Source organism: Bos mutus, chromosome 10 (assembly GCF_027580195.1).
Source record: "Bos mutus isolate GX-2022 chromosome 10, NWIPB_WYAK_1.1, whole genome shotgun sequence".
Classification (NCBI taxonomy): Eukaryota; Metazoa; Chordata; class Mammalia; order Artiodactyla; family Bovidae; genus Bos; species Bos mutus.
Window position 1 is genome coordinate 6,201,977 of NC_091626.1, and position 24,747 is coordinate 6,226,723.

Here is a 24,747-nt window from a genome sequence, read left to right on the forward strand (position 1 = left end):
TGTATTAAAAATCTTTACTTCTTAAAGTCATAAAAATTTTTTACACATTTTGCTATAGTTTGTATATATGTATATAGAGAGAGACTACATTGCTAACATTTTTTGAGTACATGAACTCATGGTTTTTTTCACAAACTTATTTCTATAAACCAAAAGCATTGTTCGTTTTTTTCCTCAACTAATTTGCCACAGGTTGGACAGTGGGAGCACAACTGATCTTTATCCTTTTAGCATTGCCCCCAGACACCCTTGAAAACATTTTTGTTTTCCACCAATGGTAAGACGGTTCAGATCCATCCTATCTTCAAGCTCCAGATCAGCTATCCTTTTAGGATCCCTGGTTTACTTGGCATTTGTACACCCATAGCGTCCATACGCCTGTCACTCAGCAGGCTCAATACATATTTGTTAAAATAATGAATAAATAATATTACAGACCAAACTCCAGGCACTAGGAATACCTAGTTGAGAGTTGGTGCCGGGCTTAAGTGGTAATTCTATTGTTATAGTGGCAACAAAACAGGAGAGGGCAGAACTTTTAAAGCTTAACTTTTCAATTTCAACTATCATGTCCTTGTACCTTTTCTTATAATACAAGGTTTTAATGACCACTAAGAATATTTTCTACACTGTCATACAACATACTTTGGAGACACTTCAAAGAGAAAGACAGCCATCCTCTAATACAGCTGAAATCAAGCAAATGGTCTGCTATGAACAGAGAAAACAAACACTGTTTTTAAATTTGAGCCCCTGAGTTGCAAGTAAAACAGCAGACATATGGAGGAACAAGTATTGACTGCACCTGAGCTGCTTCTCACATGAGCAGCTTCAAGCAGCAGGATCCAAGGTCAACAGCAACACTGATTTCATATGTAAAAGTGTATGGCAGCAATTACAATAGACCAGCCTATTTGTAAATAAATCCATACCTAACTAAGGCTTCTATTTTTAGGCAAAGACAAATTCATTTTATATGATTCTACCCATAAAAGCATACCTAGACTACTTCGGTGGTTCAGTGAAAGTTCAGCCTGGGGAAATGATACTGTGAACACTGGATGACTTTTTCTAAACCTCAGGAAAAAAAAAAAAAGTCAATCAATTAATAAATAAATACAAAATTTTAAGTGGAAAAAAAAACTACTATTTCTCATTCAGACAAATTTAAATTTCTTTTTAATTTAAAGGAATTTCAAATAGGCTTTGTCTTTGCTCCATCATTCTAGTTACTTTTACAATTACTACCAATTTATTAACATGTAAATTTCAAATGGCTTCAAAACTGGAGAGAGCCAGAATATTAAGGAATGAACTTCAGGAGTGTAAACAAGCTAAAGTACACTTAGACCTGAAAGTAACTTTGGAGATAATTGTCTACCAAATACAGGGGTGGGGTGAGAGAGAAAAATTTGTCCTAATTCATGTAGCATGGCTATTTAAATCCTCAAATACACTTAAAGTTTGTCATTATAGTTTAAGATGTAAGTGAAAGTCAGTAATGAGAAAATTCTCAGACATTATTCACCTTAGTAGTATTTCACAGCAAGGGGAAAAGGGTAGGAAATGCTGAAGGGAAGAGATTACAAGCAAAATAAAGGTCATGCTTAATCTACAATTTTGATCACCTACCCTGGGATAATTAAAAGCTGATTGAAGAAAAGCAATCAGTAAACTATTTTTTTCTCAATCTAATTTACTATACAAATGCAATCAAGATATCTTCCTTAAAAAAAAAAAACAAAAAACACTGCTCGTTCCAGTTGTTTTAAGTTTTCATGCACCAGGCATAGCTACTTGAATCCTAAGCAAGAATAATAAATTGGACATTCTCTCCTGCCTAAAAAACAGAAGCAATCAATATAAGCTATCTTGAAAATGAAACTGCTCATACAGAATAATTTCCATGAGGCAAACAGAAAAAATGCCAATTTTTTTCCTAAAATATGATTATGAGTACAAGCTGATCTAAAATAAAACAAAATCATAGTCTGAATCAGCAACAAGATTTTTTTTTCCTTAATTATAAAAGAGAATTTTGAAATTAGAGCAAACTTTCACCTAAGTTATTAAAAAACTTATTTATATTAGGCATAGTTATTTAGATAAGACTGCAAACAACAGTGACTAGTCTAACAATGGTAACTAGTCCACTCTGTGGCCTTTTGACACACTGTTTTTATAATTTGCATCATTGGCTAATTAGATGATATTTAAAATTCTCTGACGATTTCTCTGTGGTTTCATGCTTGATTTCTTTCTGAATATTTGTAAAAGAACAGTTCTGTATGTTTTCCTTGCTGTTGGAGTTCTCTGACAGTGTGTCTGCTTTCATCATTGGTTTTGATTTCCTGTCTCATCCTGTAGTCTGCTTAGTCATAGCCAATCCAGACACCCCCCCAGCCCCCGAGGCTGCAGTTTACCCATCCATCTCCCCTCCCCCGTCCCCCCACTTGCTCTGGTCATAGCCGTGCTGTGGTCCATAGCATGTGTCCCCTTAGTCGGGTTTGTGCTTTGTCTTCATGTCTCATTAAATGGTGTTTTTCCCCCATAGCAGTAAGTTGAATTGGTGTATCACTATGCAGTTACAGGAGAAGGCAATGGCAACCCACTCCAGTACTCTTGCCTGGAAAATCCCATGGACGGGGGAACCTGGTAGGCTGCAGTCCATGGGGTCGCACAGCGTCGGACACGACTGAAGCGACTTAGCAGCAGCAGCAGCAAACAACATACACATCCAATAAGAGAAAAATGATTATATGAATTATAGTATAATAAGTTATACAATGAAAAAATGAGGTCATTAATGCATTTTTTTAGAAAATATTAAAGATGTGAAATAGTAATTATGGTAAACTACTACTTAAAAATTTAAAAACAAGAGGAATTCCCTGGTGGCCCAGTGGTCAGGAATCCAGGCTTCCACTGCAGGGGGCAGGAGCTCGGTATCTGGTCTGAGAACTGAGACTCCGCAAGCTACATGGTGAGGCCAAAGAAAGAAAGAAAAAAAAACAAACAGGAAACAAAACTATCCGCAGACGAATCTCAACTTGGTTGAAAATACAAACAAAACAAAAATATACAGAAAGCCTGAAATAAAATGTTCCAAAACGTTAACAATGGTTCTCTCCAGGCAGTGAGATTATAAATGTTGTATTAGTCTTTTCTTTTTCCAATTCTGAAGATCAACTTATATTGCTGATATATTCAGTAAAAGGGTGATTCTCAAACTTTTGGCCCTTGGACGCCTTTATAATCTTAAAAATTAGTGATGAACTCAAGGAGTTTTTATTTATGTGGCTTATATTTACTTGTATTTACATGTTAAAAATTAAGATGGAGAAAAAAATGTTAATCGTTAACTTAAAAATAACTAATAATCTAATAAATTAATATATTTTATTAAAATTATTGTATTTTCCAAAATGAAAAAAAGTTAGTGTGAAAGTTTCACATTTTTAAAAATCTCTTTAATATTCAGCTTAATGGAAGACAGCTGCCATCTGAACTGCTACAACACATTCAATCTTTTGCCATGTATTTTTTTATTTGAAGTATATTACAAAAGTCTGGCCTCACACAGACATGCAGTTAGCACTTTAGTAGCCTTTTTGGATAATTGTGCGTATTCTTTTTAGATGACATACCAAGACTCCAGAAGCAATCATCTCCTTAAAGGTTACTGGAAATGTGAAAACTGAAACAAAACCAGTCAACTTTTGTATTGGTCTGTCTTGCCCTTTGACCGGATCTTTCACTTGTCTGTGGATGCTGTTGTGATACCATGCATTGGTCTTTAAGAAAATACTCATGTGTTAAGTTATGCAGATCTTCCCTATATTGATACATTTTATCACAAAAATTTCAAAAAGGTCACCTTCATAAATATTTCCACCAATCTTCCCAGAAAGTTCAAGAAAATATCTGCCATTTACTTGCATAAATAATCAGTTTGTCATTCTTTCAAGTTAAAAAAAGTAAACCATGCTTTTTTTTTTTTTTACAAATCTTGTAACTCAATCAAGTGCTCTTAACTATCACACTTTAAACAGAAGTATAAAAAGATATATATTCAAGGTAGAAATTTAATAAAACTAACAACTTTTCTGCTTCATCAAATGCACTAAGTAAAACTGACCTTTTTTTTTTTTTTTAAACTGTAAGTACACGGCCGGGAAAAACAGGACTATTAGTACTATTTGGTGCCCCTGCCCTGATTCCTACTAAGGCTCCATCATTTTATCCACCATTTGCTTTAGCACTATAAGTGCAAATGTCAATACCATGACATAAGCAAATAATGTGTTGGCATTATTATGAAAATAGTTTTGACCTCACAGACCCTCTGGAAAGTCTCAGGGACTCCCGGGGGTCCACAGGCCATGCTTGGTTTTTTCAAAAAAATTTAAAGGACAAGGTCTCTTTAAATATAACAGTTCTATGAAGTCTAATTTCAATAAGCTCTACAAATTCTTCCTTCATGCTATGCTACAAATCTGGTTTTTAAATAATCTTAAGTCAGAGAGAATCAACCCTATTCAATTTTGCTCATGAAATAAAACTTACCTAGAATGTTCGTAAAATAACATACTTATGCTGCTACAGGGACAATTACTCAAGAACATACAATAACCCTAAAATTCTTAAGAAAAAGACTTATTTTAAAATGATTTTTAAAAATCTACAATAATCCAAAAATCATTATACTTACTGTAACAAAGCTCCATTTTGTTCCATTTCATCCTGAGGTTGCTAGAAAGAAAAAACGTTTATTTTCAACTGAGGAATGCGAAGCTAATGCAACAACTAAAAAACTTAACATTTAATATAATTCTTATGTCATTATTTGTTAGATTCTTTTTTATTGTGGCAAAATATACATAAGATTTACCATTTTGACCATTTAAAAAGGTACAGTCCTTTGACATTATGTACAGCCCCACTGATGCATAATCATCACCTCCATTTCAAGAACTTTTTGATCTTCCCTAACTGAAACTCCATATCTAAATAATTTTCCATTTACCCTTCTCCCAATCCCTGGCATCCACGCTTCTACTTTCTGTCTCTATGAATGTGACTAAGTGCCTCATATGAAAGGAATCATGTAATACTTGTCCTCTTGTGACTGGCTCATAATAAGTAATATTATTAGTCTTCAAGGTTTATCTATGTATCAGCAACTATCAGTATTTTGTTCCTTTCTCAGGCTGAATATTCCATTGTTCGTGTGTACCACATTTTATTTATCTACTCATCTATCAATGGACACTTGGGTTGCTTCCATGTTTTGGCTACTGTGAACAGTGCTTCTATGAGTGTAGGTGGACAAACATATTTTCATGTCCCTGCTTTCACTTATTTTGGGTATATACCCAGAAGAGGAGTTTTTAAGTCATATGGTAATTCCATGTTTAATTTTTTGAGGAATGACCATACCATATTTCACAGCTGCTGCACCATTCTACATTTCCCACCAGCAGTGGGCAAGAATTTCAATTTTTCCACATTCTCATCAGTATTTGTTATTTTATTTTGCTAATAGCCATCCTAATACATGAGAGATGGAATCTCATCATGGTTTTGATGTACATTTCCCTAATGGTTAAAGATATTTAATATCTTCTCATGTGTTTATAAGCCATTTGTACATCTCTTTCTCTCTCTCTTTCTCTTTTTAAGCTGCACTACACAGCTTGTGGAACCTTAGTTCCCGGACCAAGGGTAGAATCCAAGCCCAGCGATGAAACCAAGTTGTAACCACTGGACCACCAGGAAATTCTCTATATCTTCTTTACTGAAATGTCTATTTATGTCCATTGCCCATTTTTTAGTCAGGTAGTTAGTTGCTGCTATGAGTTTCCATATATTTTGTGCATCAATCTCTAATCAGATTTATGATTTACATATATCAACATGTTCTCCCTTTCTTCAAGTTACTTTTTCACTCGGTTCACAGTGCCATTTGGGTTTCCCTGGTGGCTCAGAGGTTAAAGCATCTGCCTGGAATGCGGGAGACCCAGGTTCGATCCCTAGGTCGGGAAGATCCCCTGAAGAAGGAAATGGCAACCCACTCCAGTAGTCTTGCCTGGAGAATCCCTTGGAGGGAGGAGCCTGGTGGGCTACAGTCCATGGGGTTGCAAAGAGTCGGACATGACTGAGCGACTTCACTTTCACTTTCACACGTTCTCCCTTTCTTTAAGTTACTTTTTCACTCTGTTCACAGTGCCATTTGATGCAGATAGGTTTTAAATTTTCATGAAGTCTAGCTTACCTATTTTTTATTTGTTTGCTTATGCTTTCATGTGCATGAAATCACTGCCAAAGAGAATGTCATGATACTTTCTCCCTGTATTTTCTTCTAAGAGTTTTACGGGTTTGGCCCTTATGTTTAGTTTTTGTCTTAATTTCTTTTCACAAAAGAATTTGTGGAACTTAGGTAAAGAGAAAGGGAGTGTTCCTTCTTTTTAATTCCTAGTTTTCTCCTTTTCTTAGTTCATTAATCCATAATGGTTCTGATGAGACATTCTTGTCAGGTTCTGAGTTCTATATTTCTCCTGAGGGCCAAAAATCATACAATCTCTGTGTCACAGTGTTAAATGCTTAATGGATTCTACTCAATCCTCAGGTCATGCCCAAAAAGCTGAAGTTGTTGTGTCCCTTTCAAAAAAGCTAAAATGCTCTGATAAAATGCTTACATTTTAAGATTTCACAACACACTGGCTTTCATCACTTTAAAAGAAATCCTTACCTTAAATATCTTATTAGAATCAAAGAAAATCTTTAGAAAAAGATCTCTCTTTGGGGGCCTTCTACATTTGTTTCTATGATCAATAATAAAGCTTTCTGAAAATAAAACCATTAGTCTGAACTTCCAAACTATTTTTGATCACTGACAGTCATAATAACAAGAAAACACAAAGTAATGTGAGAACTTCAATGTTCTCCAATTAGTCAAAGTGAAAGTCGCTCAGTCGTGTCCGACTCTTTGCGACCCCATAGACCATACAGTCCATGGAATTCTCCAGGCCAGAATACTGGCGTAGGTGGCCTTTCCCTGCTCCAGGAGATCTTCCCAACCTAGGGATCAAACCGGGGTCTCCTGCATTGCAGGCGGATTCTTTACCAGCTGAGCTACCAGGGAAACCCTCTCTAATTCACTGTTCACTGTTATTTATTGATAGTGCATCTTTACACTGCTCAAGGTTACTACATTGGTTCCACACATATATACTTCCTAAGACTTTACAAAAAGCTCAGAGACACACAGCAAAGAAGGAATTTTAAGAAGTAAACTTAGAAAGTCCCAAGGATTAATTAAACAATTCACTTCAGTCGCTCAGTCATGTCCAGCTCTTTGTGACCCCGTGGACTGCAGCACGCCAGGCTTCCTTGTCCATCACAAAATCCCAGAGTTTACTCAAACTCATGTCCATTGAGTTGGTGATACCATCAAACCATCTCATCCTCTGTCGGCCCCCTTCTCCTTCTGCCTTCAATCTTTCCCAGCACCAGGGTCTAATTAAACAGGGTATACTTATATACTTGGCTTCCTAAGTGGCTCACTGGTAAAGAAACCACCTACTAATGCAGGAGACGCAGGTTTGATCCCTGGTTTGGGAAGATTCCCTGCCATTCCTTAAATGGCAACTCATTTCAGTATTCTTGCCTAAAGAATCCCATGCACAGAGGAGCCTGGTGGGCTACAGTCTATGGGGTCACAAAGAGTTGGACAAGACTAAGCAGGCACATGTGCACACACACACACACACATTATTTATATATTCACTAGGTAATTTCTGAGTCTTCACAAAGCAATTCATTCAAGCATCTATAACACCCACTTATCTTACTAGAGGACCAGTGAATTTTCCTGTTGAGGGCTAATTATTCCTTTGCTCCTACCCACATAAGGAAAATGCAAAAGATAAGAGAGCAAGTAAGAAGGAAGTTTGCTCCTGACTGCTGATTTTTTCCCTCTTCCACAGGCAGAAATACTCCTCAAGAGATAATGCCTCAGAATATAATGGGTGCTGGAGCTGTTCATTTGTTGATTATCAAAATACAAGGATACACTCAATGCATTCTTTCTTAAGCAGTACAAATTGCTATCTGTGCTGTTGATACATGTGACATCTTCCCCCTGCCCCTTCCAGGTAATTCAAGTGCAGACATTAAAAAAAAAAAACCTATTGGGGGTAGGGTGTGAGAGGTGAAAGAAGGTTTAATTTGTATTAACTAAGAGTACTTGAAAAAGGAACAAGTCTGCTTATAAATCCTTAACCAAAACACAATATTCTACTATCTGAGATCTTCTTCAACTGAATAATGGATTGCTGGGAGAGAAATGGGAGCCTGGCCGACCAGGTCAGCCAGATCAACCCTGGCTCTCCATAAGGCATGAGATGTCTATCCTCAAACTATCCTCACATTCCACAGAACGGAATACACATTCCTGCAGTGCTTCAGTGATCTTGATGAATTATTGATAACGTGTACTTAAAATACCTTTCTCTCACACTGAGGTAGTGAGATTTGGTTATCTATACAGATTTTTTTTTATTATTTTAAAATACCCGCATGATTGTCTTTTAGACTGTTTAATCTGGATATATAGTACCATCTTTACATTGCTTCTGAGTTATAAAATGATAAAACGGTCATTTTAAACTGCACTAAGTGTGCATGCTAAGTCACTTCAGTTGTATCAGACTCTTTGCGACCCTATGGATTATAGCCCTCCAGGCTCCCCTGTCCATGGGATTCTCCAGGCAAGAATACTGGAGTGGGTTGCCATGCCCTCCTCCAGGGGATCTTCGCAACCCAGGGATCAGACCCACATCTCTAATATCTCCTGCACAGGCAGGTTCTTTACCACTAGCGCCACCTGATAAGCCCTAAACTCCACTGCTGCTGCTGCTGCTGCTAAGTCACTTCAGTCGTGTCCGACTCTGTGCGACCCCATAGATGGCAGCCCTCCAGGCTCCTCTGTCCCTGGGATTCTCCAGGCAAGAACACTGGAGTGGGTTGCCATTTCCTGCTCCAATTCATGAAAGTGAAAAGTGAAAGTGAAAAGTGAAAGTGAAGTCGCTCAGTCGTGTCCGACTCTTCGAGACCCCATGGACTGTAGCCTACCAGGCCCCTCCGTCTGAGTAGTATCTAAATACAACTTAAACACAAAGTAATTTAAACACTGAATGAGAATTGTCTTTACTCTGGCTGAGTTAGGAGCCAAGGCCCTGGTTTCATCCTATTTCTTTCCAAAATAATCCTAAGCAATGGCAACTCTGGGCAGAGACAGCAATTCTAGGACCCTAAGAATTAAAGAAGGTCAGGATGGGTTAGAGTCAGGAAAAAGATACCAAAGACACTAATAATCAGCATAGTAGAGTCAAGGAATTCCCTAAGTTTTGCTCACTCACACTGAATTTGACTGGTCCAGCTATTCATGCCTCAAGAGAGGTAGCTAGTAAGAGAGAATGCTACCTTCTCCTGGGGCTTAAAAAGACCCTGCAGGATGCAACCTACTATATACAGAATAGATAAACAACAAAGTCTTACCATACAGCACAGGGAACTATATTCAATATCCTGTGATAAACCATGAATATGAAAGAGAAAAAATATATATGTATATACGTATAACTGAATCACTCTGTTGTACAGAAGAAATTAACAACATTGTAAATCACTACACTTCAATAACAATTTTTAAAAGCCCTTACAGTACATATTAATATACACATAATCTCTGCAACCTCTGGCTTTACCAACAATGATCCTTCTTCCATTACACAACAAGCCTGTCAAACAAGCCTGTGGTTGTTCATTTCTCTTTAAAGGTTCTCTCTAACGTTCGTTTTAACTGATTTCACCTTTACATATGGATAAGGCTGGAAAGTGGAAACTGCATAATGGAAAGGAAAAGTGAAATTCAACCTGATTCAGAACTCTTAGACAGCATTTCAGAGAGCAGAAGATGGAAGAGGCAACCTGACAGTAATAATCACAGGACTAATCATTATTCCCTGTCAAATAAGCATCTTCCAGATGATTAAACAGAGAAGGCAATGGCACCCCACTCCAGTACTCTTGCCTGGAAAATCCCATGGACGGAGGAGCCTGGTGGGCTGCAGTCCATGGGGTCGCAAAGAGTTGGATACGACTGAGCGACTTCTCTTTCACTTTTCACTTTCATGCATTGGAGAAGGAAATGGCAACCCACTCCAGTGTTCTTGCCTGGAGAATCCCAGGCATGGGGGAGCCTGGTGGGCTGCCATCTATGGGGTCGCACAGAGTCAAACACGACTGAAGTGACTTAGCATTAGATGATTAAAAGCTAATTATATTAATACTAAGATCAATGGTGCCTACTGTATTAGTCAGGGTTCTCCAGAGGAACAGAACTAACAGGATATGTATATACAGAGTAAGAGATGTGTCCTAAATGGCTCATGTAATTATGGAAACTGGCAAGTCCAGATCTGCAATGTGGGCTGTCAGGCTCAAGACCCAAGAAAGCTGACAGTAGACCCAAAGACCCAAAGGCTCTCTGCTGGAGAATTCTCTCTTGCTCAGGGAGGCTGGTCTTTTTCTTCTATACAGGCCTTCAACTGGATGGATAAAGCACACCCTCATCCATAATTGGCCCATTTGATTATGGAGAGCAATCTGATTTACCCAAATCCACTGACTTAAATGTTAATCTCATTCAAAAACATCCTCAAAGAAACTCCCAGAATGTCTCACTAACTATTTGGGTACCCAATGGCCCAGTCAACATGTAAAATTAACTATTATATCTTCTAATTTTGATAGTAATGTCTCCAATTATCTCTCCAGACATACTACTAAGCTAAACAAAATTTTAAAAATTTCTATGTAAAATTTAAAAACTGCTTGCCATATCACCTATAAAGAACAAAACTGCTTGCCATATAGCACCTATAAAGAACTGCTTGCCTATAGCACCTGCAAGACCCAACAAAAATGATATTTTAAAACACTTCTTATGTTTTTAAAAATTAGCATGGTACTTGTCAAACCAAAGATTCTCATTATCATCTTCATAGTTTGCCCTTACTTAAAATGTTCCACCATTTAAAAAAAAAAAATCTTTATTGGAGTATAGTTTCTTTACTATATGTTTACTATAACTTTAATGCTGTGTTAGTCTCTGGTGTAAAGTAAAGTGAATCACTTATATGTATATATATATCCCCTCTTTTTTAGATTTGCTTTCCTTTTAGATCACCACAGATCACTGAGTAGAGTTCCCTGTGCTAGACAGTAGGTTCTCATTAGTTATCTATTTTATACATAGTGGTGTATATATGTCATTCCCAATCTCATCATTTCTAAAATTGTTTTCAAGTTGAAATGTCAGTATTATATCTGAGTTTTAATGAAAATTTTGTTTAGAAATCTCTTTAGTAACTGAACTTTTTAGAATTTACTTAACATCAGATTTTGAAGCAATACATATTCAAGTTTCAAAACAATACATTATTTTTTTCTTTAAATTAACTTTGGGAAGTTATTTAAAGAGACCAGTGCCTTTCCTGGTCTATTTATTTGATAAAATCATTATCTCTCACATAGTTAAATTTCTAAAGGTTTATTTTCAAAGAATAAAATTAAAAACTGTGAAAGTAGCAGTATCTTATCAATTAAAAAAAACACTAATTAAAATTTGCTACAGATGTTTAACACTTTGATAACATGGCCTAACTTACTGTTAAAAGAAAAATGGGGGAGAAGCAGGGGAAAGTTAAAGGAGGTATCTATTTTACTACCAATGAAATTCTATGAAGGCAAAAAAAGAAGGACAAATACCAAATACTTCATTTAACCCTTCTTATCTTAAGAAGCCCATGGTCAGCAGATAGCTGATTTACAATCTGATGAAAGAATCTTTGAAAGATAGTCAGGCCTCTAAGGCAATTGTTTCAATCTAGCTGATCATTAGAAATTTCTTGGGAGGCTTTTGAAAAATGGAGAGTCCTAGGTTCTACTCAAATATGAGTCTGAGAGTCTATATTTTTAATTAGATTTGACTACCAAAAAGGTTTGGTAATCAAGCTTTCAAAATTACCATTCTGAGGTACAATCTAGAGCCAAGTACAATATTCACATAATAAACATTTCTGAGATAAAGAGAAAAAATTTAATTTTTATTTCCCATTTCACAGTTACTAAAGCTAAAGGGGAAAATTTTTTTCTTTTTAATTCAGAAGTTATAAAACTTATATTTAAACGAACTGTTAGAAACTAAATACAGGCATCTCCAGCTTTTAAAAAAATATTTGGTGTTGTATTTTTCTCTTTTGACTAGTTACACAAGTTATACACCTTCCTAGATACAATATCCGGAGAAAGCAATGGCACCCCACTCCAGTACTCTTGCCTGGAAAATCCCATGGACGGAGGAGCCTGGTAGGCTGCAGTCCATGGGGTCGCCAGGAGTCAGACGCGACTGAGCGACTTCACTTTCTCTTTTCACTTTCATGCATTGGAGAAGGACATGGCAACCCACTCCAGTGTTCTTGCCTGGAGAATCCCAGGGACGAGGGAGCCTGGTGGGCTGCTGTCTATGGGGTCACACAGAGTTGGACACGACTGAAGCGACTTAGCAGCAGCAGCAGCAGATACAATATCAAAGAAACCCTCACAGTCACTCTTTGAAACTTCTGTCAATTTCTGCTATTAAAATACATGTATTCTCTCTTCCATTCCTTAAATTCTGTAGTTATCTCTGGTTAGTTAACTTATTTATGGCAAGGTGCTAAATGAATCATCCCTTAATTTTCCCCATGGTGACTGCATTAAAAAGAAACAAGTGAAAATTTGTGTATATAATGTATGCCTGCACACATGTACTCTCTCTCTCTCACACACACACACACACGCGCACACACACACACACACACACAGGACAATAGAGGGGGTCTTTCAGTGGCCTGTATCTCAAATTACACCACACAGATTAGTATCTTATTCACAAATTTAAGGTGACCTCTAACATACAACGGAGATGAAAACTGTTAATTATTATATCTTATTTTAGCCTATTTTAACTGTCTCAATCCCACATTTCTATGAGAAAGAGAAATAAATAAAAGAAAAAGAGCCTAAAACATTTGACTTTTACATAAGAAACAGAGTGACTGGCTAAGAAATGGGAAAAAAAGAAAAAAAGAAAGAAAAGCAAAACAATAGCAAAAAGAATTAATTATGAGTAATTTTCCCTTATTTCAAATAGCATTACTAATTTTTAAAAAGCATGCATTTAATCAGTATGCTACACACCTGTAAGACTGTATCCTCAATAAGAATAAGCATCGTTTGATTTATTCTCATTTGCTCCTGTGGATCCTCTCTGAATCTGAATCTAACCTGAATCTCTGGAGAAGATGCACCTAAATGAAATACAATCACAGGTCATTTGCAATAGTGTTATTGCTCTGCTTTAACAATGACCCAAGGCTTCACTCACTCACACACACACACACACACACACACACAACTGTAAATGGTTAATATTAAAGTATGCCTAACCTTGGCACTCTTCAAAAATGCAAATTAAAATAAACAGATACATTTTACTTACCAGTTTGGCAAAGGTTGCGTATGTCCTGTGTTGGATCTAGAGAGAAAAAGCCATCTTTTATAGGAGGCAATATATGTCAAAATCTGACATGTGTTCATCCTTTAAAATCAAATTAATTTTAGCTGCTTATTCTAAGGAAATAATCAGAAAAGTAGGCAAACATACTGAGAAGCATCAAACATTATCAAGTTATTATGTAAAGGTATATTCATATAATGGAATAAAGGCAGCAATTTAACAGGCTGGGGTAGGTCAATATAACAAAGAAAAAATATATGTAGGACAATACTAATGATTAAAAAACATATTTATATTGGTACACAAATGTCTATAAAACAACACAAATACTAAACACTGGCAATTGTTAGGTGCTAAATTAACAGAGAAAAGTAGGCGATGGGATCTTTCACTTTTTACATTATATAATATTACACTTTAAAAATGTTATACTGTTAATAATTAGCAAAATAATTAAGGTCTATCCACCATTTGGAAAAGGGAAGGGAAGCAAAGGGAAAAAACTTTGTTGGAATATTGAAACAGAAATCCAACTTCTTCCTAGTGGCATTTTATACATCATAAGAATACACTTTGGAGACCAATGTTACACAATATCCCTTCCAATTACATGTAGGAAAAACTGTTCCAAGATCAAACTGTAATTTGCCATTGGGGTATCAGGTGCGATGATGTACAGCAAGGACTTTGTGAACTACAGTTGACCCTTGAATAACAGGGGGTCCACTTAAACAAGGATGTTTTTTAATGGATATACATTCGGCCCTCCACAACCGTGAGTTTGACATGCACAGATTCCACCAACCACACATGAAATCGTGTACTGTGTTTACATTTCACAGCTGGTGGAGTCTATGAACGTGCAGTACACAGATGTGGAGGGCCAACTATGGGATTTGGGGATTTGGGTGTATACAGAGGCTTCTGCAAACAGTCCCCCACGGACACCTAGGCACAAGTGCATACACACAAGAGTTCCATGATGGTTAGGATATTTTCCTTCTGTCCTACACCTATTTCCAGATATTCTCCAATAAAAAATGGCTCACAGGAAGAATCATAAAAGGAAATAACCCACTATTTGAATGGCTTTCTGCAAAATTAATCTTTCTGAACTGCAACAATCAGTGACAGATTTTTCTGGAAGTGTAAATATTGATCTAGAAGTGGACTCAGGAAGTTTGGAGAATTTGTAAGTGAAAGGCTCTTTTTAAAAAATATATACCAAGGATACTTGTACTCAATTTTAGTCTGACAGAATCAGACTGATTATTAAAAAGTATTATTCACTTTGCAAATAGGAAAGTTCGAGGGTTAAGTGGGAGATCTCTGGGGGGAGAACTGCTATCCCAGTGCTACTTCCACATTATCAGTAGCCCTCTTTAGGAGTCATAAACATCTTCTAGAAGTTACAAACCCCATTGCTATCCTTAAAACAATAGATCTTAAGATCTGTTACAGATGCCTGTAAGAAATTTATTCTGTGTAAAGTTAAAGAATAAGACTAAATATAAAAGAAGTTAATAGAATAATAATACTTGGAAAATTAAAGGGACTGCTGCTGCTGCTAAGTCACTTCAGTTGTGTCCGACTCTGTGTGACCCCATAGACGTCAGCCCACCAGGCTCCCCCGTCCCTGGGATTCTCCAGGCAAGAACACTGGAGTGGGTTGCCATTTCCTTCTCCAGTGCTTGAAAGTGAAAAGTGAAAGTGAAGTCGCTCAGTCGTGTCTGACTCTTATCGACCCCATGGACTGCAGCCTACCAGGCTCCTCCGTCCATGGGATTTTCCAGGCAAGAGTACTGGAGTGGGGTGCCATCGCCTTCTCCGTAAAGGGACTACTTAATGAAAAGAATTATTTCTCACCTTTACTGGGATGGAGACTGAACTCAGATCTAAGAGACGTGTCTTGATTAAAAAGCAACCTTTCAGAAACAAAAAAGAAGGTATAGATGTTATGATGTTTCTTAAAGACTAACAATTCAACTGTCATTTAAGTTTTTTTTCCAGTTTTACTGAGATGTAACTGACATATAATATTGTATAAGTTTAAGTTATACAGTGTGATGATACACAGCATGCATTGCAAAATGATTAAGTAAATAAACTTTTAACATAGTTCAATATAAACTACTCATAAAAATTATACCTAAATTTGCTAAAATTCCTAGTTATACTGCTGTTAATATTCTATATCAATGCATTTTTTCAGAAATATAGTCTTTAAATTAAAACTTATCCAAGATGACTCACACACCTACGGGTACCTTATTTTTGACAAAGGAGGCAGGAGCATACATTGGGGCCGACAGCCTCTTCACTAAGTGGTGCCGGGAAAACTGGCAGCTATGTGTGAAGGAGTGAAGTCAGAGCACTTCCTAACGCCACGTGCTCGGTCGCTCAGTCATGTCTGACTCTGCGAGCCCCTGGTCTGCAGCCCGCCAGGCTCCTCTGTCCATGGGATTCTCCAGGCAAGAATACTGCAGTGGGTTGCCATTTCTTCCTCCAGGGGATCTTCCCAACCCAGGGATTGAACCCAGGTCTTCCACACTGCAGGCGGATTCTTTACCATCTGAGCCACCATGCATGCCCTCCTAATGCCACACAAAGATAAACTCAAAATGAATTAAAGACCTAAATGTAAGACCAGAAACTATAAAACTCTTAGAGGAAAATACAGGCAGAACGCTTGATGACATAAATCAAAGCAAGATTCTCTATGACCCACCTCCTAGAGTAATGGAAATAAAAGCAAAAACAAATAAGTGGGACCTAATGAAACTTAAAAACTTTTGCACAGCAAAGGAAACTACAAACAAGGTGAAAAGACAACCCTCAGAATGGGAGAAAATAATAGCAAAGGAAACAACTGACAAAGAATTAATTTCCAAAATACACAAGCAGCTCATACAACTCAATACCAGAAAAACTAAAAGCCCAATCAAAAACTGGGAAAAGACCTAAACAGATATTTCTCCAAAGAAGACATACAGATGACTAACAAAACACATGAAAAGAGGCTCAACATTGCTCATTATTAGAGAAATGTAAATCAAAACAAGATACCATTTCACACCAGTCAGAATGGCCATCATCAAAATTCTACAAACAATAAATGCTAGAAAGGGTGTGGAGAAAAGGGAACCATCTTGCCAGTCGGAATGTAAATTGATACAGCCACTATGGAAGACAGTATGAAGATTCCTTAAAAAAAAAACTAGTAATAAAACCACTATATGACCCAGCAATCCCACTCCTAGGCATATACCCTGAGGAAACCAAAACTGAAAAAGACACATGTATCCCATTGTTCATTGAAGCACTATTTACAATAGCTAGAACATGGAAGCAACCTAGATGCCCATCAACAGATGCATGGATAAAGCAGCTGTGGTACATATCTACAATGGAATATTACTGAGCCATAAAAAGGAGTGCATTTGAGTCAGCTTCTAATGAGGCTATTATACACAGTGAAATAAATAAGAAAGAGAAATATAAATATCATATACTAATGCATATATATGGAATCTAGAAAGATGGTACTGATGAATTTATTTGCAGGGCAGCAATGGAGAAATAGACATAGAGAACAGATGGACATGGGGGATGTGAGGAGGGAGAGAGTGAGATGTATGGAGAGAGTAACATGGAAACTTACGTTACCATATGTAAAATAGACACCCAACAAGAATTTGCTGTTTGACTCAGGGAACTCAAACAGGGGCTCTGTGACAGTCTAGACAGGTGGGATGGGGAGGGAGATGGGAGGAAGCTTTGGGAGGGAGGGGACATGGGTGTACCTATGGCTGATTCTTGTTGATGTTTGACAGAAAACAACAAAATTTTGGAAAGCAATTAAAAAATAAATTAAAAAACTTTTCCAAGATGAAAATTAAGACGTATTCATGTGCTCATGTTCTTTTTAAATAAATACTCTGCTATTTTTGGATATTTTGGAGTAAGGGGCAAACATCAATATAGTTTTTGAACAGAAATGAAATGAGGAGATGATGTGAAGGAACCAGTGCTGGTGGGTTTTTTCATTCACCTTTCTCTACATCACAGAGAATTTAAGATCCCAGGGTTAAATTCAAGTGTATATTTTCAGAACATAAATAACAGAAATTTAAGTTTTGGATTCACATCTTACTATGTTCTAGGCAGCACCAAGGTAAAGAGAAAAGATAGTCCTTGTTCTCAAGAAGCTTCAGATCTGGTGAGTGATAAAAACAGCAGATATATCATGGCGAGTATGCTACTAAGCAGAGCATTCTAAGTATGCTACTATATATCATTCTAAGTATGCTACTAAGAATTTCTTCTGTTTAAAAAATCTTTAAAGAATGAAAAAAAAATGGGCAAAGGATTTGAAAAGACACTTCTCCAAAGAAGATATACAAATCAGTTCAGTTCAGTCACTCAGTCACGTGTGATTCTTTGCAACCCCACGGACTGCAGCACACCAGGCTTCCCTGTCCATCGCCAACTCCCGGAGCTTGCTCAAACTCATGTCCATCGGGTCAGTGATGCCATCCAACCATCTCATCCTCTGTCGTCCCCTTCTCCTCCTGCCTTCAATCTTTCCCAGCATTAGGGTCTTTTCCAATGAGTCAGCCCTTTGCAACAGGTGGCCAGAGTATTGGAGCTGCAGCTTCAGTATTAGTCCTTCCAACAAGCGTTCAGGACTGATTTCCTTTAAGATTGACTTGTTTGATCTCCTGGCAGTCCAGGGGACTCGAGAGTCTTCTCCAAAAACACAGTTTAAAAGTATTAATTCTTCGGCACTCAGCTTTCTTTATGGTCTTTCTTTACAGTCCAACTCTCACATCCACACATGACTACTGGAAAAACCATAACTTTGACTAGACAGCACTTTGTTGACAATGTGTCTGCTTTTTAATATGCTCTCTAGGTCTGTCATAGTTTTTCTTCCAAGGAGCAAGTGTCTTTTAATTTCATGGCTGCAGTCACCAGCTGCAGTGATTCTGGAGCCCAAGAAAAGAAAGTCTATCACTGTTTCCATTGTTTCCCCATGTATTTGCCATGAAGTGATGGGACTGGATGCCATGATCTCAGTTTTCTGAATGTTGAGCTTTAAGCCAACTGTTTCACTCTCCTCTTTCACTTTCATCAAGAGGCTTTTTAGTTCCTCTTTACTTTCTGCCACAAGTGTGGTGTCATCTGCATATCTGAGGTTACTGATATTTCTCTTGGCAACATGAAAAATGCTCAACAATACTAAGCATTAGGGAAACCATAATGAGATACTACTTCACACCAACCAAAAACAAATAAACAAACAAAAAACAAAAATAACAAATGTGGCAAGTATATGGAGAAACTGGAACTCTTGTTCATTGCTAGTGGGAATGTAAATTGGTACAGCCACTGTGGAAAACAGTATGGTGCGTCCTCAAAAAATTAGACACAGATTTACAGTTTGATCTAATAATTCCATTTCTGTGTATGTACACAAAACAACTGAAAACAGAGACCTGAATTTGTACACTTATGTTCACAGAAACACTATTCACAACAGCTAAAAGGTGGAGATTGACAAGTGTCCACTGACAGATGAGTAGATAAACAATGTGGAACCTACATATAGTGGAATATTTTTCAGCCTTAAAAAGGAAAGAAATACTAATAAATGCTACATCATGGACAGACCTTAAAGACATCATATTAAGTGAAAAAAATCAGACATAAAAGAACAAAAATGGTATCATTCCACTTACATGAGGTACAGAGAGTAATCAGATTCATAGAAACAGAAAGCAGAATGGTGGCTGCCAAGGGCTGATGGCAGGGAAGAATGGGGAGTTATACACAGAGTGTCAATTTGGGGAGATGAAAAAATTCTAGAGATAACTAGTAGTGATGGCTGCACAAGAATGTGAATGTATTTAATGTCACTGAATTATACACTTGAAAATGGCTAAAATGCTATTCTACATTATATATATATCTCACCACAATTAAAAAAAAATGTTTTAAAATCTTCCCAGAATCCAAGAATGTAACAATGTACTAAGGCATAAATATATGATTTGGAACCCGGGTATGTTTTTTTTTTTTTACCCATTCTACTTCTTTATGGAAAATTACAAATAATCACAAATAAAAGACAATAGTACACTCACCATCTGAGTGCAATAATTATCAGTACCCAGCCATTATTGCTTCCTCTATAACCCTTGCCATCCTCTCCACCCAGTGTGAGTCTCTTACTAGATTATTTTTAAAGCAAATCCTGAACATCTTATTCCATTTCATCTGGAAATATTTCAGTATTCAATTCTAAAAGATAAGGACTCTTTTAACATAACCATAATAATCACACCTGTAAAAACAGCCAAAACTACATATTTAAAAAAGCTAATAATTAATTAATGTTATTAAACGTTATATAGCCTATAGTAAGCAACCTCTTTAATGGCTCTCAGTATTTATACCCTTGTATATGGTATTTATCCTTGAGTATGGACTGGATCCAGCAACTCTTCTCATAAACAAAACACAGCAAACAGGTTGGGATGTGGCCTCACTGGCTTCCATCTTCTCCTCTCATTCTCTCGCTGCTTCCCTCTTGTGGAAGCCAGCCTGCCAGGTTGCGGATGTCCTTTGCAGAAGCCTACATACCAGGAAACTAAGGGAGGCCCCCGTCAACAGAGAGGAGCCAAGGGCTAAAGTCAACAGCCAAAGAAGGAGCTGAATCTCACAACCACCATTCGGGTAGTGGCTCCTTTTCATGAAACCGTGAGATGAATGCAGCCTTCTGAGTCCTTGAGCCTGATGATTAGTCAAGTGACTCCTCAACTCCTGAACCACAGAAACTACACAGTATGTTTATTGCTTTAAGAAGTTAATACGTTTTGGAGTAAGCTGCTATACAGCAATGTAAACTAACAGACAGATTGCAGTCAGATTTCCCTGTCTCTTTTTTCAATGGTTTTGTTCATATCAGGATCCAAACAAGATACACACATTGCATTTGGTTGTATGTCTCTTAAGTCTCTTTTAAAATCTGCAAGTTATACCTTTCCCTGCCCCTTACAATTTATTTGTTGAAGAAACTGGGTTGGTTTTCCCATAGAGTTTCCCACATTTGGGATTTGAAGACTACATGTCATGTGTTCGTCTGTCCTGTATATTTCCTGTAAACCAGTTATTAGATCGAGAGGTTTGATCTGATTCAACTGAGGAGGCAATATGTGTACTTTCTACAGGAGATAACAAAGAATGTGTTGAGAAAGGCAGTCGTGCGCATATCATCTTTCACCCCTGCTAGGCCTTGGGTCTGGAACATTTTCCTCCTAAAAGACAGAGTCCTCCCAGCCTGTACTAGACTTACCACCTTGTATGGGAATACACTTCCCTGTCTAGCCTCAGGGTGTACTCCTCTGTTCTGTTGAAAAGTGTGTGCCAACCCCACTACTCTGTGTGTCCTCTGTGGGGAGAGGATGAAGTCCTTCGTCCGGTGGCACCAGAGAGGGGTGTGCAGGCCAATGACCCTGCATCAGCTGCAGAGAGTGGCTGCTGGCCATGGGGGACTGATGCCCCACTACTGAAGCTAATCTTGCTCTATCTCTTCTCTCAGAGTTTACAGCTTTAAGAATAGTACTTGGCACCATTCTATTTTAATCATTGGAGGAGTAATTATTTTGACATAGATCCTGACCCAAAATGTTTCTTACTTTAGCTATTTTAGTCCAATTATTCATTGTCTCATTGTATCTTGCTTTATATTTTTCCCTTCTGCAACTGTATCCTTTATAACAGGTATTTTTCATCTAGACAATTCATGAGGACAGTGCTAGTCTGTCTTAAAGGACAGAATGAACACTCATTTTATAGGGTATTTTATTCAATTAGCCTTTATATTCACTTATAATGTTCACAGAATATGATTTGACCTGAACATATACTTGCTGTTGCTGCTAAGTCGCTTCAGTCATGTCCGACTCTGTGCGACCCCATAGACGGCAGCCCACCAGGCTCCCCCGTCCCTGGGGTTCTCCAGGCAAGAACACTGGACTGGGTGGCCATTTCCTTCTCCAATGCATGAAAGTGAAAAGTGAAAGTGAAGTCGCTCAGCCGTGTCCAACTCTTAGCGACCTCATGGACTACAGCCCACCAGGCCCTCCGTCCATGGGATTTTCCAGACAAGAGTACTGGAGTGGGGTGCCATGAGAACTCCTGAATTGGAATCCACCTTTTAACAGGATTCTGAAGTGATTTAAAGAAATAAAAAACTTTTCATTGGAATTTACAAAGCCCCGATCCAGGGCATGCATGAGTGAATGAAAATCTGATTATGCTACTCCTCCACTTAAGATCTTAGAGACTCATACAAGCTCTAAGAAGCCTTACATGACCTTATCCTACCTTTCTCTCCAGGCTCATCTTTCACCACACCTATCACAACATTTAACACATCAGTAATACTTAACTGTTTGCACGTTCCAGCACACATAACACATTGCTATGTCCCACCACGACACCCTTACCCAGGCAGTTCCCTTGGCCTAAAAACCTCTTCACCTGACTTAACTCCTATCCATCTTCACGCCTCTACTCAGAAGCCAACTCTGTATAGCAGATGGGAATCCACCTGTCAGTGCAGGGGACATGGGTTTGATCCCTGGTCTGAGAAGATTTCACATGCCGAGGGGCAGCTAGTCCCCTGCCACAACTACTGAGCCGGCACCGGTGTGCCGACACCCTACACTCAACAAGAGAAGCCACCACGATGAGGAAGCCCGTGCACCCCAACAAAGAGTAGCTCCCCAATGACTGCAACTGGAGAAAGCATATGCGCAGCAACTCAAGGGAACCAAACATAAATAAATAAATTACAGAAGACAACCCTCCTCTGAGCTCCTAAACCAGCCTGCACCTACCTCCAACCCTGAACTTCCCACACAATATTGAAACGATCTGTTTATGGCTTTCCTGGCCTGCAGGTTTCTCAAAGGCAGTGGCCTCTTCTCTTTTATCTTCTCCCCGTGTCCAGCACAGAGAACTAGCTATGTTTTGATGAAAGAACTACCATCTTCTCTTGATTCTTACAAAGCTATCCGTCTCCAGTTTGGCAGTAACCAGCTCCCCCATCACACGATCGTTTCTGGAAAGTATAGGAACTGCCCCTTACACGTGAGTTAGGAGTCGCTTGAAGCGTAACGCATGAAGGGTTTAGACCCAATACTTTTGTACCTGTGCAAAAAAGCCCCAGGCTAAGAAAGCGGGCTTTTTTAAAGTGCCGTAATGGTGGCTCAGAGGTTAAAGAGTCTGCCTCCAATGCAGGAGATCCGGGTTCGATCCCTGGGTGGGGAAGATCCCCTGGAGAAGGAAATGGTAACCCACTCCAGTATTCTTGCCTGGAGAATCCCATGGACAGAGGTGCCTGGTAGGCTACAGTCCACGGGGTCGCAAAGAGTCGGACACGACTGAGCGACTTTACTTTCTTTCCTTCCAACGCCACTTAACTATAAAGCTCATTCGGTCCTAGGTGAGGGGGTATGGGGAGGGTTTGGGGGTCTTTATCTACAAAGTTCTTAGCTCAGGCCTGGGCGCCCACAGGCCCTACTCCCGCCTGCACGCAGTCTGGCTGGGAACACCTCCCCCTCAAATCTCGGAGGGCCACCCGCCGCCAATGCCCCGCCCAAGGGCGGTCACCTTCTCCAGGGCAGCGCCTCTTCCTCGGGGTCGCTCTCCGTCACGGACCCCTCTACCACCGTTTCATCGCTGTCCCAGTCTGCGGCCTGGGAGCCTTCTTCCATCTCCACGTCGCACTCGGAGTCTTTCTTATCCTCCTTCTCCAACTCCTCCATTTCCGCAAAACAAAAAAAATTTGTTTTTTAATTAAAAAAATAAAAATCACAAAACAAAAAGTGCTCTGAGGGCCAGGAGAAATTATGAATTAATAAGAACATTCTTGGCGGGAGACCGGCCTGTTCCGCGAGTGCAGCGCCTCAGGCCGCGAGTGCGTCGTGAGGGAAGCAGGCCAGCGCCGCGGTGTGATCGCACGCGGCCGGCAGGGGGAGCCTCACGTGGCCGACAGGCGCAGCCGCGCGCCGCCTGCAGGGGGAGCCGGGCGCCGCACGTCAGCACGCCGCACGACGCCCCCGCCCCGCCTCGCCCCGCCCCGGCCCCGCCTCGCCCCGCCCCGGCCCCGCCTCGCCTCGCCCCCGCCCCGGCCCCGCCTCGCCCCGCCCCGGCCCCGCTTCGCCCGGGTCGTGGCCGGAAGGAGCCGAGCGACGTCCAGAGGGCCCAGGGATTCTCGGCGATCCAGGGCGTGGCTTGCTACCGCACCCACTTTCCGCACTTTTGCTTTGAGGCCCAGCGGTCCTCAAAGGGACCGGAGGTGCGGCCGCGGGGATCAGACAGGAAGCGTTGCCGCAGACAGACCGCAGGCCGAGCCCGCCTAACGCTTCCGGCAGAGAGGGAGAGCTGGGTCAGGTCCCCGTGCAGCGCCATCTCCAGGCTTGTGAGACGCAGACCCCGGAAGGAACTGTCGCCTCTGACAGACTTCTCTGAAGCCAGAATGTAATCTTAGCCCCGAAGAGTGCTTTTGAGTCCTCCAACTGCTGCCTTTTCCACATCCCCTTCCCCCCAAAGTCGCCTTAAGTAGGCAAAAACAAAAATATTAATCAGGAGTTTTTGAATCACCAGCTGATTTATTAATAACTGATGTATCTTGTATTTTTTTTTCCCCCTCATCAACTCTTTGGTTACCCTGGAATACAAATGCTTTATTTTTTCCCTTTATTAATTTTTATAATAATATGGGTGCCTGAGTGAGTGAGTCAGTGATAGTCGCTCAGCCGTGTCCGACTCTGCGACCCCATGGACTGACAAGCCCACCAGACTCCTCTGTCCATGGAATTCTCCAGGCAAGAATACTAGAGTGGGTTGCCATTTCCTTCTCCAAATATGGGTGCCTAGCAACATCCAAAAATTACCAATTATTTTTAAATGAAGTGACTAGATTTTTATATATATGATTTCAGCCTGTTAAAATGTTTTAAACTGAAACTCTTAAAACAAAGCCAAGTGGGCCCCACCTGCCAAGTGAGAGGAAGACTCCAATATGACAGGCTGCTTCTGCATAGCAA

The 24,747-nt window shown here is 39.3% G+C and overlaps 1 protein-coding gene across 1 annotated transcript in view; it reads right to left on the reverse strand.

Annotated features, from left to right (window-relative positions):
* Window positions 1-23,412, reverse strand: part of ANKRD31 (ankyrin repeat domain 31) — a 134,388-nt gene extending 110,976 nt beyond the window's left edge. Inside the window, 5 exon segments of the mRNA XM_070378491.1 lie at window positions 1,001-1,077; window positions 4,712-4,752; window positions 13,309-13,418; window positions 15,494-15,552; window positions 23,309-23,412. Coding sequence (XP_070234592.1) covers window positions 1,001-1,077; window positions 4,712-4,752; window positions 13,309-13,418; window positions 15,494-15,552; window positions 23,309-23,412 — 391 coding nt within the window.
* Window positions 23,413-24,747: the final 1,335 nt, after the last annotated feature.